General features: G+C 39.5%; 2 protein-coding genes across 4 annotated transcripts in view; one reads left to right on the forward strand and one right to left on the reverse strand.

Annotated features, from left to right (window-relative positions):
• FGF7 (fibroblast growth factor 7) overlaps window positions 1-18,314 on the reverse strand; it is a 60,057-nt gene extending 41,743 nt beyond the window's left edge. The window contains exons 1-2 of one of the 3 annotated variants that reach the window (XM_063445683.1): window positions 18,033-18,314; window positions 16,857-17,399 (exon numbers count right to left, since the gene is read on the reverse strand). In XM_063445683.1, coding sequence (XP_063301753.1) covers window positions 16,857-17,142 — 286 coding nt within the window. In that variant the 5' untranslated portion in view covers window positions 17,143-17,399; window positions 18,033-18,314. Of the gene's footprint in view, window positions 1-16,856; window positions 17,556-18,032 lie in introns of those variants that run through there. The other 2 variants (XM_063445681.1, XM_063445682.1) reach the window with 2 other exon arrangements.
• The window catches only part of FAM227B (family with sequence similarity 227 member B), a 342,090-nt gene that overhangs the window by 139,116 nt on the left and 183,424 nt on the right, over window positions 1-19,550 (forward strand). The gene's annotated exons all lie outside the window — the stretch shown is intronic.

The raw sequence follows: 19,550 nt of genomic DNA on the forward strand, positions 1-19,550 counted from the left end.
AGGACTGTAGGTCCCCCCCCCTCATTATCGTTATGGCCCCCACCCACCACTCAAGGGTGGGGGCCGGGGGGGGGACCATTGTAATTTATGGCCCCCACCCACCGTGCATGAGTGGGGGCTGGGGGGAGGACTGTAGGCCCCCCTCATTATCTTTATGGTCCCCCCACCCACCGCTCAAGGGTGGGGGCCGGGGGGGAGGACAATAGGTCCCCCGTCCCTCTTATTGTTATTTAGGGCCCCCACCCGCCGAGCAGGAGTGGGGGCTGGATAGTTGACATGCCCCTACTCGCGGTATAGCGAGTATGATGCGGTATAGCGAGTAGGGGCATTCGGGAGATTTTAATCTCCCTTAAGCTATTATGGGGGTCATATTGACCCCCATAGAGTGAGGGAGGACATGGGGGGCTTATGAAGTGGTGGGAAGCACAGCTCCCTGCCGCTTCTATCTTTACATATTACAAGGAGGGAGCTGCAAGCCGATAGCTCCTTCCTGGTAATAAACTGAACGATATTCAGTGTTTGTTTGTTCGTCTGATATTTCCATTCATTCATTCTTTCTGATGAATGACTGAATAGATGAAATTCCTGTTCGCATGCCCAAGTGTTTAACTGGGCATGTGCGCGAATCTCTCAGTGCTGTCTAGCGTGGGCAGATGACGTGTCCCACAGGGACTTCCTCTACCCACACAAAGATGGCGGGGCCCTGAATATAGATCGGGCAGAAAATAAAGATTAAAAATAGGTAATATGGGGGGCTTAGGGGTATATGGGGGTGACTAGGGGGTCAGTTAGATGTAATGGAGTCGGGAGGGGGGATTAAAAAAAAAAAACGGGATTTGGCCATGACAGTGCCGCTTTAATTTATTAAGAGACTTTATGCACCATAACCAGTTCAGCTCGCTGTAATGATTATGGTGCAAATAGTCTTTGTGTGCTATTTTCTATTTTCTGTCAAACTGTTTTCCGACGAGTTTGATAAAAAAAAACAGAGCTTTCACAGAGCCTAGAAATGGCCCCTTGTATGTTGCTTATAACTGGCATACAAGATTGAAACATATACATTAACTGAGTGGTTTTGATTAAAAACTGGAGGAACTGCACCTGCAGCCTCCTTGCCCCATAACCAACTTCAATTATTTGTCACAGTTATGGTACTTATATTGTCTCTTTGATAGTTGATTCAACAAAAGTTAAACTAATCATGCAGCCTCACTAGTGCAAAACGGTGTATTTTCAACGGTACTCACTGCTTTAGACTGACCACTTCTGCAGATTAATTTACACACAGCATTTTGCATGTGATAACCAATCAGCTATAATTTTTAGAAAGTAACGGTCATACTTTTGTGTGATGGAGTTTGCTTTAAATATAATCAGCACAGACACACACCCACGGGTTCATGTATAAGACTTAGGTGTAAAGGACGTCCCAGGAGAGACGAATGGGGAGAGGGTGAGCGCGGTGGGGATTCCACCGCAAGAGGTGGGAGTTTTGGGGGGGCTGGGATCCTGGGATGAAAGGTCAACTTAAGCTGATATTCCTCCTCTTACTCTCCCCTCTTTGATTTCTGTACCCCAATGCTCCTTATATGTACTGAAAACAACGCAACTCTGGTTAATGTTCCCCACTTCCCTTTTTCCTTTTTGTACCCCGTACACTTTATGAAAATAAAAATTGTGAAATTGAAAAAATATATATAATCAGCACAGTGGTGGCCATAACCTCCTCAATGCAGCTTAAAGTATGGGCATTCTTGTGCAGTGGATAAAATAATGTTTATCTTTAAGTGTACCTGGAATTGTATTATTATTTTTTGACACTTTTTTTGGTTTTGCTTCTATTAAAAAAGCAACAAGTACGTAAATAAATGGTGGCTCTTGCAGTTCAGTAAAACCTGTATGCAGGATTTAAAAACCATTGAGGTCTGATACCAGCATGTAGAAACAGCAACATATATGATTCACGATTTTGTTTTCCCCTTTTTTTATTATTTATTTTTTGACTTTCAATTCTGGACTGCACTCTTCACCATAAATGAAGTTGGGCATTCAGTTAGTCATTATTTTGGTTCCAAACAGGATAAAAAAAAAAAACATTGAGAATAGTTTTCCTGCCAGTTCATTGTAGATGCAGTAATTCATTAAAATGTTTATATATTTAGTTTGTTTATTCTTCTGAAGTTATTTGCTTATTTATTGGCTCCCCCATTTCCAAGTCACTTTGTTTATTATCCATTCAATATCAGATTACATAAGTCACCAAAATCAACTGTTTTGGTATTTGTTCCCCCCCCCCCCCCCCCCCCCCCCGTTTTTTCTTTTTCTTCCAACTATATACATGGTATTGAATTAGCCTGGCATTAGGTAACATAAAACAATATTTCAATCATTCATATTGAAATGATTAGAACAGAATGTGTCATTGTTTGTAAGCCACAAAACCAGAAAAAAAGCTAAGGGCTTCAGGCAGTAAATCCATTAATTATATACAATTGGTAGCTAGTTAATTTAAATAGACTGTTTTGAGCTTTTAATTTGTAAAGGACATTAAACAAAATAGGTCAAGTATATTATTAAATGGACACTCTAGGCACTGTAACTGCTTCATCTCATTGATGTGGTTATAGTGTCTGAAGTTTCCTGGCGCCGTATTTCTATTCAATGTTTTACTATTTTTAAAGTTTAAAGTTTTTTATTTTCAGAAAAGGGAATTGAGGGTACAGAAAAAAGAAAGGGAGGGGGGGTATAACGACTCGACCAAGACATCGTTTCGTATCGTAGTACATAGTATGGTTAACATAGATACATATACATAATATGGGTGACATCGAAGAATATACAGTAATGGGAACATGAATATCCAATATGTAGTTTATAGTTATACATTAATAGGTATCTGCGCATCAATTGATATCTGTACCACCATATATAACATTCTACCTGCTTATTGTGGGTAGTTGGATTGGGTCATATTGTATTGTCTCCTATAGGGTGCGTGAGTTGTCTCTTTAGGAGTACTTTGGTCTGACTAATTCAACTCCTATAATGGGCTCGGATAGGCTAGGGTGTAGGGTGGTGTATGAGTGGAAGCCATGGTTCCCACAACTGTTCCGTGAATCGTGTTTTGTCATGGGAATCTGAGGAAAGTACCTCATATCTGTAGTATTGGTATATCTTATTCAGTAGTTCTTTGTGTGATGGGCAGTGTGTGCTCCTCCAATTTAGAGCAATGAGGTTCCTAGCTGCTAATTTGATAGTGGAAGCCAGTTTCTTGGCTCCTTTTTTCCATGTGGGTGGGAAGAGCAGCAGGATTGCTACTAATGGTGTGAGGTCAACCGTGTGACCCAATGTTTTTTTTAGTAGCTGTTGAACATGCGACCACAGGGGTTTGATCACACTGCATTCCCGCCAAATGTGGGCCATGGTTCCTTCCCCAACATTTAGGATATACTGTAGGGAATATCTGTTGTAGCCGTTGCGGGGTAAGGTACCATCGGTATATCACTTTCTTGTGTGCTTCTACATGTAAGAAGCAAGATGTGAGGCCTTTAAGAGCATTCAGTGACTGAAGCCATTGTTCATCTGTGAGTTCGGGTATACCCCCTTTCTCCCACTGGGTTACGTATTTAAAAGAGTGTGGTGGTGCATGGCCCAGAAGGGTCTTGTAACATACGGATAGGGACTTGGGTTTTGTCGGTGCCGATAGGCATCTCGTAATAATAGTCAATGTGTGGATCCCTTGCGGTGGCGCTAGTTGAGGTTTTAATGTCACCTTTGTGTGCACAATGCTCTTTAGTTGTAAATATTGGAATATAAAAGAATTGGGTATCTTGTAGTTGGCCTGAAGTATAGGGAAGGTCATGAGTTCTGTTTGAGAACAAAGGTTTTTGATGTGGTTAATACCATACGTGGACCAGGGTCTTAGTGATAACCACTCCGACACCCCTTCCAGTGCCCCCAGAGGGGCATATATACAGAATTTCCCTTTCTCAGACACGGTGGTCAATAGTTTGTCCCATATATGTACAGTTAGTTTCGTGGTAGGGTATAGTGGGAGATTCTGTGGTCTATATATTTTGGGGGACCACAGTATGTTCAGCATGGGGTGTGGCAGTATTTTATCATGTTCCATGTCAACCCATTGAAATGTGTTTCTGGGGGCGTGGAGGCGAATAGCGGATTCGAGGATGGCGGCTTCATAGTAAGTAGCTAGTTTCGGAAAGCCTAAACCGTCTAACGGTTGAGTGAGTTGGAGTAAGGAATGAGGTAGTCTGGCTTTTGTTTTGTTCCAGACAAATCTAGTTATGGTTGCTTGTAGGGTTTTCAAGACGCATGGTGATATGTTGATAGGTAACATTCTAAATATGTAAAGGATTTTGGGTAGTAGTACCATTTTTATAGTATTGATTCTGCCCAGCCATGATAATTGTGTATGTTTCCATGTTCGAAAATAAGAAGTGCAGGTGTGTTGTAACGGTCCATAGTTAAGAGACACCATTTTTGGAGTGTGTAGAGCTAGTTTCACTCCTAAATATGTAATGTGCTTTTGTCTCCAATCAAAGTCCTAGACATGTGTATCGGTAGGGCTTGTGTTTTATTGCTATTGAGCTTGTAGTATGATATAGATCCATATTCCCTTAGTAAGCCCATAAGGCGGGGTAGTGAATCTTCTGGTTTGCTAAGGGAAAGCAAGATATCATCCGCAAACATAGATAATCGGGGGGCGGAGCCTAGCTGCCAAGCAGAGTGGACGTGCCAAATCTCAGCTCCTGCAATATATGCCTGATTTTGGGGAAAATACCCCGTAAACCTGTCACAAACCCATTCTAAAGGGGCATAATTGAACGGGGATTCTCGGGGTGCACCTCTGGACACCCTAATCGACAACCTACCCACCCGAGACCCCAAGCTACGGTGACCGAGGCCTACAGAATGGCTGGCAAGGGGGAGAGCGGCCGATCTCCTCGCTCTGCAGCCCACAGCAGGGCCCTACAGTACCCTCCCCCCCTCCCCCTGGACCGGTGGGGGTTATCCCGGTCCCCACTGGGTAAGCCTGTCTCCACAGCACATACCTTCAGCGACAAGCATGCAACTAAGCGAAGTACCCAAAATGGCTGCTGCAGCAGGGCCTCCACACTCCCAAGCAGATCTAGAGAGCCAGGAATGGAGCACTCGTTTCAAGGCCAGATTTGACGCGATCTGTGACCAATTCTGGAACAGAATGGCTAGCCGAACTGCACGACTTCCGACACCAGCGGCTCCCACACTAACAGTGCCAAGTGTCCGTCTGCCCGTTAAGAAGATGGTTAGGGGCCCAGCCCCAAAGCATTGCCCGCAGAAGGAGACCACGTTGCCACCTGCAACGGCAGCCAGGCAAGACACTTCACTACCCTTCAAAGGGGAAAACCCGAAGCACCATGGCTACTGGCACCCAGGGGCAGCCCATAGTATACACCAGGAGCTGGAAGACTGCCTTACCTCGCTCGGCTGACAGTGAAAATGCCGTATACGCCCGGTGCTCAGTGACCAGACGGCAGAAACAAACAAAGTGCCCGAGCGGTGCGAAGCAATGGAGCCATCTCTCACCCCGCTCAGCCTCCTCAACCATGAAGGGACCTGTCCAGCGGCGAGTTTGTCCACACAAGCTATCACCCATGCGGAGATCTGGCTTGACGACACCCAGGGACACGCTATGGCAATCCCCAACGGCACCCTTTAGCACATGGAAGGAATGGGCCGCGAGAGGGGGCATTGGCTGAGTAACTTGCCTTTTTTCCACATCCCCCACTCGGACAGCACTTTTTGGGACTACCACTCCTAGCATCCCCGACCAACTACCTACCGATGGACTCTCCTACCCTGCGAAGAGGTTTAATAGCCAGCGTACAGCTCCATATTGATATGCCTTATTAGCATGTTTCATCTTAGTCTGTGTTTTCTTTTTAAATTTACTTTCTTTTACTCTGTAAACATTTGATATGTGCCGCGCAGTCACAGTCCTCAACCATAGAAATTCCCATGTACAATAATGCAGCTCATATTGCATCAGCCTCCCACCCCCAGACAATGCCTAAGCAACCCTGGGATTAACCCACGGTTCTCTTGAAACAAGGTGGGCTGTATTTACCAAATAGCTTAGCAATACATTTAAGGAAGCACTGTGCAGTGGAGACTATCTCCTTTTCTCTGCTTGTAAGATTTGAGGTTCTCAGTGGTTACTACTATCTCTTGTAAATCTTGTTTAATCATTTTGATTCCTAACTAAAAAGAGAATTTACACAGTTGTAAACATATCAAAAGTGTTAACGCTTGCCATCCTCAGAATTGCAATGCTATAGACATGATATAACATTTAATATAATCTTAAACGTAACTAAACTTGACAATTCATAGGCTTGTATAGCTTAGTGAATCTATATATATCTACTATTGTCATAACGCTAGAAATTTGCATGTTTGCTTCATTTAATATAATCTTAAACGTAACCAAACTTGACAATTCATAGGCTTGTATAGCTTAGTGAATCTATATATATCTACTATTGTCATAACAATAGATATTTGCATGTTTGCTTTTAAAAAAAAAAGTGCTGTTTAATCTGCCACAATTTAATTTGTAAAAATGTTATGAAAAGCCTGCAGCTGCTATTGTGGCTCTGCTCGCCTATTGTTATTTCATGCACAATGAAAATAAAGAATTAAAAAAACAAAAAACAAAAACAAAACATAGATAATCGGTAGTTGGATTGTCCTATGTGGATTCCCGTAATAAGTGAGTCCTGTTGGATTTTATGAGCTAGAGGTTCTAGTGCAAGGATGAAAAGGAGGGGAGACAGGGGACATCCCTGCCTAGTTCCGTTAGTGAGGCCAAATGGGGAGGATATGAATCCCGATTGATATACTTGGGCAGTAGGGTTTTTATATAGTGTCATAATCCCTTGGATGAGCTTTTGTGGGAGGCCATATTTTTTTAGTACTTATGTCATATATGCCCAGTTAAGCCTGTCAAAGGCTTTTTCTGCGTCTAAAGCTAGAAGCAGACTTTTAGTACCTTTCGTTTCGATGTGGGATAGTATATTAAGTATTTTCCTAGTATTGTCGGAGCCTTGCCTCCCTTTTATGAAACCTGATTGATCATTGTGTACTATTTGCGGTAAAATGGGGGGCAGCCTGTTGGCTAACAACTTGGCATATATTTTGGTGTCACAATTCAGGAGGGAAATGGGCCTAAAATTGGAGCAGTGGGTCGGGGGTTTCCCTGGCTTAGGGAGTGTAGTTATGTGAGCTTGGAGCATAGCTGCGGGCATAACCCCTTTTTGAAAAGAGTGATTGAATAGAGCGGTCATGTGTGGTGCTAGGATGTCTTTGAAAGTATGATAATAAAGGTTTGTGAACCCCTCAGGTCCAGGTGATTTATGTTTCGGTAGTTGTTTGATGGTATCTATAATTTCCTGTGTTGTGAATGGTTGTGTTAGTTTATGACAGTCTTCCAGAGTAATGGATGGTAGTTGTATGTCATTCAGGAAGGTGTCTATATCCTTTTGTTTGGGTGTAGAGTCGTCAGTTTCTCCCGCTAAATTATACAAGCCACTGTAGTACCTGCCAAACTCTTCCACCACTCCTTGTGGATTGGTAATCTTGCACCCGTCTTTAGTGTGTACAAATGCTATCTTGGAATGATAGGGTCTTTGTTTTAAGTTGGGTAGCTAGAATTTTCCCTGCTCTGTTTCCTTCTGCAAATAATCTATGTTTCATTCTTGTCAGTAAGTAGGTTGTTTTGGCTAGTTCCATGTCCCTTAGTTTGGACTGTAGTTGGAGAATTTGTTTTGTGGTATTATTCGATGGCGAGTGTTTGTTCACGCTAGTGAGAGTGGAAAGTTCAGTGTGTACATCCATATATGTCTTTGTGCGTTGTTTTTCGTTGAAGCTGGCGTGCTTAATGAGTTGGCCTCGGAGGACCGCCTTATGGGCTTGCTCCTGTGTTATTAATGTAAAAATATGATTTTAAATCTTCTGTGAGTTGTGAGACCAGTTTATGGTCGTTGAGAAGTGTATCGTTAAGTCGCCAGGTGCGGTTGCCATTGGTAGGGTGTTGTGTATGTGTAGAAATCGTTATGGGTGCGTGATCCGACCAGGTTATTACGCCTATCTCGGTTTGGGAAATTTGCGATATTTGTGTTGTTGGGACTAAAAAGCGGTCGATTCGGGAATATGTATCATGTACAAAGGAGTGGTGTGTATAGTCCCTCTCTAGTGGATGATGGGTCCTCCAGATGTCTGAGTATCCATGGGTATGGAGGGTGTTGTCTTTAAGTGAGGTAGAGCGTATTCTACGTTGTGACGTCGTTTGTGAAACTCTTGAGGCTGAAGTGGTATCTAAGGATGGGTCTACATGGAAGTTGGTATCACCCCCTACTAGGACTTCTCCAAACTCGTGTGCCTTTGTTAAAGTTAGAATATGGTCCAGAAAGGTGTGTTGGTCAGTGTGTGGGCCATATATGTTGACTAGTGTATACTGGGCATTGTTGATAATACATTGTAAGATAGCGTCCTTTTTTGTCACTTATTTTTTTTATGAATTGGAATGCTACTTCATTGCTAATTACGATTGTAACCCCTCTCATTTTTTTTTATATGTACTATGGTATCCTATCGGGTAATTTCTAGATGAAAGTTTGGGATGATGTGTAGTTTGGAAGTGGGTCTCTTGAAAGAATGCAATATGTGCTTTATGTTTTTTCGCTTCTAACAAGGCCATGCGTCGTTTATGAGGTGAGTTGAGTCCCTTAGCGTTTATAGAAAGTACGTTAAGTGCCATAAGAGGGGATCTCTGGTATATATGTACATTGCTGAGCTACTAACACTGATGTGGTGTGTAACCAAGTGTCGGTATGTGCCCCAAATTGTCTGGTCGTAAGTTGTGGCCATTTAGATGGCGATGTTCGTTCTATTGAGTGTGTGTGGTTGCATCTCGGTGGCGATGAGTCGTCTTGGCGAGGAGGGAGTTGGGGTGGGAGGTATAACATATAACATATATCAAACTATATACAAACAGAAGGTCTCTGCAGTGAGACCTAGGTTTCTTCATTCTCGTTTTGGGACAGGGAGGTCACAACCTAAGAATCTACGGTATACAAATCAACATTTACGGTATACATGGCATCTTCTATGTCAACTTTATCGTTCGATCACCCCATATAGAGCTGTGTCTCAGTTCGTCTGGTATCGGAACAGGTTGTCTTCATGAGGGGAGCGAAGTCTATAGGTACATAAAAATGAACTCCAAAACATATTGGTCTATACATTGTGTTTAGTTGTTTAAAAAGAAAGAAAAACCTTTTGTAGGAATAACACCTGTAATCTGTCTTAGTGTGCAATATGGATTGTTGAGTGTTATCCTGTATTGTATCCCTTAGATAGGAAGGGTGTAGATTTTGATATAGGAGACCAAGTTTTCTATTAACCGGGTCTTAAAACGATCGGTGTCATGCGAGTCATTGTGTGTAGTTTGCACCTCGCTGTACACAGCTTTGTGGTGTTGGCGATATTTGAAGAGGCGTCTAATAGTAGTGTTTGCCCATTAACATACTTTAGTCCCCTCGCTGTATTTAATCACCCTTAGGTGGAGTGGTGCATTGTATGTGGCGGTGAATATATGGCAACAGCGAGTTGGGGTTTCAGGTTATTAGACTAGTGTCCCAGTGTTGCGGATCGAGGGGTATCAATCGGTTTGACTGGGTGGAGTACATATGTGTCACTTGGAAGTCGATGTGGTGATCGCTTAAAGGGACACTCCAGGCACCCAGACCACTTCTGCTCATTGGAGTGGTCTGGGTGCCAACTCCCACTACTCTTAACCCTGCAAGTGTAATTATTGCAGTTTTTCATAAACTGCAATAATTACCTTGCAGGGTTAACTCCACCTCTAGTGGCTGTCTACTAGACAGCCACTAGAGGTCACTTCCTGGTCCATAGCACAGGAAACCTGTGCTAGAGCGTCGCTGGACGTCCTCACGCTGTGTGAGGACCTCCAGCGTCGCTCAAAACCCCATAGGAAAGCATTGAAATGATTTTTCAATGCTTTCCTATGGGGAGACGTAATGCCGCGTTTTCGGTTTCGGTTTCGGTTTAGGCAGCCGGTGGGTCCTATCAAGGAGCAAGGTGGGTCCTATCAAGGAGCAAGGCTTCCCCTGGGATATCTGGGACCAGAAGATGGAAAAGTGTTTTGACGTAAGTACCCATATTGCTTGGGGTGATCTAATCACTTCCTTGTTGCCATACCCATTCATACCATCAGTTGGAGTTGTGATAGGCTAAAAGCAGTCAGCTAACACTCTCAGCTAATCACAGCTACCCATTGCTGTTCAGGCAAATACTTCATTGTTAGCCAAAGCAGAACAGAGGGGATGGATTTCCAGGGACTCACATTTAACATTAAAACATAAAAACATTAAAAACTGTTTAATGCTGAATGATGATACCAGGGGACTCCCGACACAATAATCAGTTTAATGAGATGAAGCAAACAGTGTCCCTTTAAGTATAGAACGTGTATAAAATATTATGTATGTTTAGGTTGTATGTAATCAGTATGGGCCACTGGAGAAAACCTTTTCAGTAGACCTTGCTTTGTAATGCAGGTTCAGTTTAAAAAGAACAAACAAGAAAAATTGCCCAATATCTAACCTAAAGAACAACAATTCACCTAACAAAAAGTTTGTAAGTATCCCTTTTTTGTAAAGAGAACCTCTCAGTTAGCCACGGAGTTATTTTGAAAATACACCTTTTTACAGCCATCTGTAGTAAGAGGAATTTGTGGGTGTGGGGTGGGTTTTAAAGGTGATTATATGAATAAGTATAGTGAGAATTCAAAGTGAACTTTAAATTTAAGACTAAACTTCAGTTTCTCTAGTTTGACCTTAGATTTTAAATTCACTTTGAATTCACACTTTAGTAAATAACGCTGTCATCTATCAACTGTTTCTATGAACACCATTAAGTTGACATATAGGTTCTGTAGTAGAAATGGGTACCTATTTCAGAGTGTATACTAAGCTTTGAGACAGATACTTTATATATGAGTGCAAAAATACCAAATTGATATATTAGAAAGGTTCCATATATCAATAAAATAGTCAATGTATATGTGTTTTTGTATGTATTCGGTCAATATCTATCCTAAACATAAAGGTTTATTTAAAATCCAATTTCAACTGCAAAATGGTTAAGCCAAGGCTCGACAAATCCCAGGAGCGTGGTCGCCATGGCGACCAAGAATTTTGATTTACTGCCTGGGTATTTGTCAGCCTGTTCAGCAATGGCCACCTTAGGGTGGCCACCATGGCGGCGGCTGTGAGCAATGGAGATGGCAGCAAGGGAGCTGTAATCTTCATGGTCTTCTTGCTTTGCTCCCTCACTCACCCTGCAGTGATGCCGGGAGCCGTAATCCGACATCACTCTGGCCCTGGCATCACTAAATGGCGTATGAGGAAGCAGAGCAAGAAGAGCTTGAAGAATACAGGATCACAGCAGTTCCACTGGACTCCAGGGAAAGGATCCACTTCAGTTCTCCCAAAGATAGGGAGGCTTGGTGGACTTAAAGTAAAACAAATAATAATAATTTGTCAATGTGTGTGACATAATATCTCTTAGATGTTAACACTATGAATTGGAATATACTGCTGTTAACAATGGTTAGTTAAGACTCATATGGGCAGGATTAATCCATGACACTAGTCTGTTTGCCTCGCCACCTCATCTGTGTCCTCTTTGTGAAATATGGCACACGAGTAATATGAGTTTCTCCAACTACTTGTTATGAAACTTAAGATATGTCAATGTCTATGAAGCCAATATGAAAAGAAGGTAATAATCATGGTTTCATCTTTCTTCTGCAATTTAACTACTATGGAGATATGTAGGTAACAGGAATGCAGAATGTAGTTTTAGAAGTTTTAGATGGGGGAAGAAACGATCCACTGATCACCATTTTGAAATTACTGTAATGGAGCATCTGAAGGTGGAAAGCAGTGAGTACTTCAGATTCAGTAAAGGTTCCCATTATAGAGCGAGAGAGTGGAACACGAGACAATACAATAATATTTAAATCTAGGTAATCATGAAAAAAGTATTGTTTTTCACTTTTATTTTTTGTTTTACATTTCGGAATATATTATTAATGATTAATGCAACATTTTTATCTTAGAAGATTGTATTATACACCTTGAGAGATCCAATTGAAGGGAAAGAAAGCAAACAGTAATCAAAACAATTTCAGTTAAAGGAATAAATAACCTAAGCAAATAAAAACAGAAACCACTTAAAAAGCCATATTCAAAGTTGTAATATATATAGTACAACAGTCTCTAAAAGCACAGTGTGTGTATTATACACAGACAAAAAGTACTAGGAGTATGATTACCCTTTCAGGGATGAAGAATGGGCTGGGCAGGTGTGGAATTCCATATGTGCTATGGATATAGTTTGGTTGTGTTTACAGATAATGAATTCATGTTCTTGGTTTTTTATCGTGTTCATTTGGACACATAGGTTATTTTACATTGCATCTGAAATGCAATAGATGTCATGCCTATGCTACAGAATGGTATATGATCATTACATTAAAGAGGGTGAAGAACACTGCTATTGATGAGTAATACGGGAAAGGTTACAGTTGATCAATAGATATATTTTTTTATAATCCATGTTGAATGTACAGAAGTGAAGGGTTAGAATAAACCTACTTTATACTAGGATTCCAGTCTACAAATCAAATTCACTGCTTTCATTATAAAGTGTCCAGCTAAATGAACCATTTTTCTAGCCTGTAAGATATGCGTAGTGCAGGATGTCACCTGCTTTTTGCTCAGTCAATGTACCTCACACAGAGTTGCCATTGGACTCAGAATGAATTACTGAGCATTTTTTTCAGCCACTTCTCAGATTTGCTGGTATGTCTAATTCCCGGAGACTTTGTGACCATTAACCACTACAAGGAGATCTCATTCCTGGAGATTATTTTTTGAATATTGGGTATACCATTTTAATAATGAAAAGCCACCGATTTTTGACAGATTTATGCAAAATGCACTTCTTCAATTAAAAATGATCAAATTATTCCTAAGGATATGCTACCTGATGAACCTTACAACAGTAAAATGATACAATACGCTTTTAACCCCTTAACGACCACACTTTTTCCTTTTGCACTTAAAACCTTATGCCAACATTCAGTGCCCTGCTTATTTAACTCTGGCAACTATTCAAAGCCCTAAAGCAGTTAGTTAAGTAGGAATTTTTGTTCTGGATTAGGATTCTTAAAGACCAGATGCCACTGGTCTCTAAAGGATTAAATATATGTGTACATGATGTCTAAAATAAACTACTTTAAGAGTATTGTTTTAACATTTCCTTTGTGCTGTTCATACACTCATGGTTTTCGTATAATACTGGTTATGGGTATCATTTTCTGCTATGGTGCTACGCCTCCATATTGTTTAGGCTAAATAACCAACATATTAATATTTTCATTTCCACCTATTACATGATTTTATACTATTTGATCTTATATTAGCAAATGTAAATTTTAAGCACATTTTTGGTCTATTTAAGGCATTCAACTTTCATTTATGATTTCCTGTATCTGTTCCCATTACTTTAGCCACGATTCATTATAGTTAGCCTGCTTTTTGTTCACTGTATTATAATTGTAGTATGGTGTTTGTCTACTTTTATACTACTAACTTTATTCATTAAATAGATTACGGTGGTTAGCTACAAATAATGCAGTTTCCCCTCCACCCCCCTCAAATGATAAAGTTTTAAATCATTGAGCACAAACCTGAAAGTCAGATTGCTAACATTCAGGATACATTTTACATAGTATATAAAATGTTGGAGGTGCTATAGCTAAATCCAGATCGCTACTTGCATAGGTAGCTTAACTTATTCTAAATGCTTCTTGAGTTAGTCCCTAAACTGAAAACAAGGGTTAAATATCTGTTCAGATCCATAGTTAAGATAAGTGATGGGCACAAAGATAGGTGAAACCTGACCCTTCATCTCAAGTTCACCACCCTCTGACTGGCAGATCATAATAGCAGTTGCTTCCTATAGCTGCTTCAGTCCCACTGGATTTTTTTTTGCCTTGTTAGGCATGTTCTGTGTTCCCTGTGGAGTCATTTAACTGCATGGCGTGTTCTATAATATGTTCTATCTGAACAGACCTGCAGGGGTTTGTTCACTAAGTAGCAAACTGTATGTGAAACGTCATATACATACAGTGGGTGGAATGTTTCGGTTCAGGGTTAAATATGATGGTATTGGGGTAGATGAAGTAACTGTGGAGATAAAAGTGTACAAGCACCTAGTGCAATATTGTACTGTGTAATAAAACTTCAACATACAATGTATAACTCAGTACTCACAAGGAGGGAGCCAATTGGAAATGGCTCAGTCCAGACGCCTGTGGGATAGTTAGAAGGGATCCCACTCCCTTCCAAAGTGCAGGTGATGTTCTGTATCTCTCAAGAAGGAATGTCCACACCAATATAGAATTGGGGACTAAGTCCTTTTATTGATAAAGTTAAAAGTGGATGTACAACACAGTGAAATAAAATGAAATAAAATCAAAACAACAAACTTGATAAAATCCACTAAAATGGTACTAGAGTAAATGAGTACTCAGTACTCAGAGCAACTGAGGAAGCCCAGGACTTGGGCGAAACGCGTTTTGCAAGTAATCCTTTTTATCCCACAGTGGACTCATTTACTCTAGTACCATTTTAGTGGATTTTATCAAGTTTGTTGTTTTGATTTTATTTCATTTTATTTCACTGTGTTGTACATCCACTTTTAACTTTATCAATAAAAGGACTTAGTCCCCAATTCTATATTGGTGTGGACATTCCTTCTTGAGAGATACAGAACATCACCTGCACTTTGGAAGGGAGTGGGATCCCTTCTAACTATCCCACAGGCGTCTGGACTGAGCCATTTCCAATTGGCTCCCTCCTTGTGAGTACTGAGTTATACATTGTATGTTGAAGTTTTATTACACAGTACAATATTGCACTAGGTGCTTGTACACTTTTATCTCCACAGTTACTTCATCTACCCCAATACCATCATATTTAACCCTGAACCGAAACATTCCACCCACTGTATGTATATGATTTGCTGTGATTTTTAGTGTGGATAGAGAGGTTACCACACGGGTGTTTTGAGTGTTTTTGGTATCTATTTGGGTAACACGCTGTGACTGTACTTTTATTTGTATATTGTATGTGAAACGTGCTGATTTGGGAATTTTAATGCTAAATTATGCAATTCATTTTTCGGTTCACTATGATCCTCTATTTAGTGAATTAACTCTGTAGAATCAAAGCATATAGCTAGAATGTTCTAATGTTCTAAACCATGCCATCATAGTTTGTTTATGTAATTCAAGGAAATTGGAGTAGGTACTATAGTACGTGAATGGCTTCATTGCCTGAGGGTCTAGTAATCCTGTGGTTTGCAACTTGCAGCAGACATCAGCAGACCACATGGGTTAAAATACAGAAAAATGACAGCAGATAACAAACACTTGATCTATCATGCCCTGTTCATAGTCTATCCAAACATATGAGATCCGTGCTACCTTATCCTAATGTGCTTTAAAATTCCCTATTGTATTCATGAAAAGCAGTACATTTTCCTCCGGAGTCTGTTAGTCTTCAGATTCAGAGACTGACCTTTTGCTCTGACACATTTCCTTGAAATATGCTCTCCCTCCTGTACTCTAATACCAATCCATAGATATGAATGCTCTGGTGTTTGTCTTCACTGGGTTCAGACCACTGGTAGCCAACAAGTAGCATTCTAGTTGTAAAAGCATCCCCCCCATGAAAGTCACCCAGTCTGTGGTCAGCCAGTAAGTGATTGAGCATCATGTGAGTTGAAGCTAACACCTAATAAGTTGCACTTGAAGCAGAAAATGCATTGTTTTGTAGTGTTCATTAACACTATTGTATATTTTAAGAGGATATCAATAAAGGGTCACATATATCTTTCTGATTTTAAAAATATATTCCCTCTACATACATAACTTTATATCGCTATTACTTGTATAGTTTAAATCACATGAAGTATGGGATCTCCAGTCCTTTTCTCCATTAGTAGATTGATTTTAGACTAATAATAATAATAATAAGCTTAGCATCACTACTGCCTTAATGTGTGTCACTCGTGAGAAGACAGACCTGTTCCACACAATATGAAGTAGTGGCATAGTGAGTGCAGTCCATGTGAACATATGAAAGCATTGAGTGCAAATTACATACTTGAACACAAAACTCTTTCACCTACTGCATTCATCTCTAGCATCCTTTCAATTGCCTGATTGTCCAATCAAAACATCACATTTCTCTTACCTCTGTAACATATATGACACTATCAAAAGCTATACTGTAAACTCATTACATACATTTTATGTCCATTACTACACCATTAGCCGCTTAAGTTTCTAGCTTTTCTATTGTATATTCGACTTCTAAGTTAAAGTATGAAAATTAAATTTATTTAAAATAATTTCATAAACTAAATCAAATGTGCTATTATAATTCAAAAACATACATGGTGTCAGCTCTGAATTTTTATTAAAACGTATTGGTGACATAATTAGGTAAAATATTTAGGCTCAACAAACAGTCACCACAGCATTGTTTAAAATGTCACTTTAAAAAGAAAATATGAGAACAGTTATACTGCTTAATTCTTTCATATTCTATAAGATATATATGGATGATAAACAAGTGGGGACCTCTTATGACGATAGCTTTAGTAAAGTTAAAAGAAAAATATATATTGTTACTTACTGTAACTGCTGTTGGCATCCTGTGTTCCCTTCACATTACCTTGCTTACCAATCCACAGATACCATTGTGTTCGACAAAAAAGTTTCCTTATCCGTACATCCCCACCCTCCATATAATCATAACTTCTGGTATGTCTCTCAGGGCTGGAGCAGTTCACATTTACAGCCATTTGCTCTGGAGTCATGTCATTGCAAGCGAGAGACAGAGTGCCCAATAAAAATATAACGTGAAAGTACGGTCTGTAGAGCAATGTTGGAAGTATCCAAGATAGTATCCATTTGCGCATTATAGTGCAGTGCTTTGGGTGTCCATGAACATCATAATGAAACTTAAATCTCAGGTGGATTTGTGTTGATAGGTCCAGGACCTGTTAAAGCAAAAAAAACAAAAAACGATTGAAGATGCTCCTAGGCTGGTTTTACTCCTTTTCTGTAAATTCTTTAAACCTTGATGTCCCAATAACGATTTCTCCACGCAGTGTCCTTCAGAAGATCCAAATGGAACGAAGCTGGCAGCTGTAATATTCGGGACTACTCAGACTTGCTGTTAAGTACAATAGTAACAGAACTGTAAAGAAATGATAATATTTATACTACAGTCCAGCAAATATATCTAAATGGGGCCTTTGCATGCCTTTTGTGTAGTTCTAAATTATTTCTACCTGTGTATAGAATATTATATAGTATGTATAACTGTGTATAATATATGTGTATATATTTGTGTAATGTAATTTTTCTTGCCACTGTAAATGCAAACAAAGATTAATTAACCCTAAAAATTGTATGTAAAACTAACATTTATCCTATGAATTAAATAAAAATGGCCAAACAAATATTAGTATAGAAGCTGCAAGGGCACTTTGAAACGAACGATTATGGTCATGGTCATTAACCGCGTTAAGTTAATACATTCTCCTTTCAAAATGCATGTATGAGGCAGTGCTTAACCCAGCATGCTTGTGTAGAGAGAGCAGCACACGTCTTCGGCTGAGCTGTCAGACTCTGCTTTGGGAGTTTTCACAATATGTTAGTAAAAGCCACAGACATGCAGATAAAGCTTGCTGAAATCTGTCACGAACTGTCTGGTATTTCAGTGTCTCAACGATCAGAATGCAAACAAACAAATCTGCAAATACTGAATCCTGTACGAATTATTCAAAAAGCAAATATAACTTACTGGTTCTTGTTGATAACAGATGGAGATACACATATTCCATTTCTGCAGCCTGCTCTTTGCAACATGAGATTCTGTAGTGACAAACTATTTCTCAACTCAGAAAAACTCCAGCAGAATCCTAATTGTTTCCATAAATCAACACGCAAGAGGGGTTTTCTGTGTGTGTTGAGCCTGTTGTTGTTCAATGCTTTTCGATAAATACCTTTTGCTGACCTCACTTGGAAGCAATTAGATCTAACCACTCAGCAGCTGAATGCACGAACTAGCAGAAATGTTGTGTGGTTTCCAGTGGTCATCAGAGGGAGCTATGAACATGTTTTATACATTGAGGCACAAAGAGGCATCTCCAATAACTTTCTGGAAAGGAGATTGTGGGATCTTTTAAAATGTCATGACATATGCAGCATCTCTGACACAATTTCCTAGGAAACTCATTATAGAGCGTCAGACCTTGTTCCTGACATGTACATTTTTATTACAGCATACCAGAGGCATATCTTTATTAAAATAAATTAAAATCCTTGTTCAAAAAATTGACAAAATCTCAACCCAAAAGGAGAAACAAGAATAAAAAAATATATATTTTCTATCTCACTTAGTTATGTAGCCTCTCATTAAAAAAAAAAAAAAATCAACCTTTTTTCTTTTTTTTCTTGTTTGTTATAAAACATTGCCCCTATTGCCTAAAGAGTTAAATTCCACAAGACAGGAAAAATAAACTCCCGCAAACGAACATTAATTTCTTGCGTTGAAAAAAGTCAGTAAAGTGAATCTGCATACAGGTTTGCTAGAACTATACTGATAAAAATGATAATGAACTCAGAAAATAAATCAGATATTATCTTCTGGATAAAACAAAAGCTCCCACCCTTGAAATCAGTTTGGTTGTACTGTTAGAAACGTATAGTGTCAGTATAGTTCATGCCAACTCATACAGCAATGCTTATTCATGAAAGCCTGCACTATCTGTTATTGTTGGTATAGGATATCGGTGGTCTATATTTAACACTGAATGCAAATGTTAGACAAACTGAGCTGTTATATAAGTCTACAAAGTTGGGAGGTGTCTGTGAGCAGATATGTCATGATAGATAGATAGATAGATAGATAGATAGATAGATAGATAGATAGATAGATACTATTCTGTAGATGTTAAAAATAAATTATTTTTATTAATATTACCATTGTAAAATTCAAGCTTTGTAGACTTGATATAGGCTGTTTATCATTTTTGCAGTAAAAACAATATGAATGAAAAAGGAGAAAAAACACTGAATGCAAAAAACAAACAAATAAAAACCCCAAAGTTATGAATTATGAAAGTATGAATGAAAATTGGTGTGATTAAACAATTTTCTGTTTCTGTTAATTGGTTCCAAAAAATAAAAAGTGTATTTGTTTATGTTTGTCAATAAAGATATTTATGAATAACAAAACTTTATCAGCAAAGTAACAACATGTGTTTTTGACATAAAAGTACTTTTGTTATACAGATTCCTGGGAATAATTAATTATTCT

Source organism: Pelobates fuscus, chromosome 3, assembly GCF_036172605.1.
Source record: "Pelobates fuscus isolate aPelFus1 chromosome 3, aPelFus1.pri, whole genome shotgun sequence".
In the NCBI taxonomy this organism is placed as follows: Eukaryota; Metazoa; Chordata; class Amphibia; order Anura; family Pelobatidae; genus Pelobates; species Pelobates fuscus.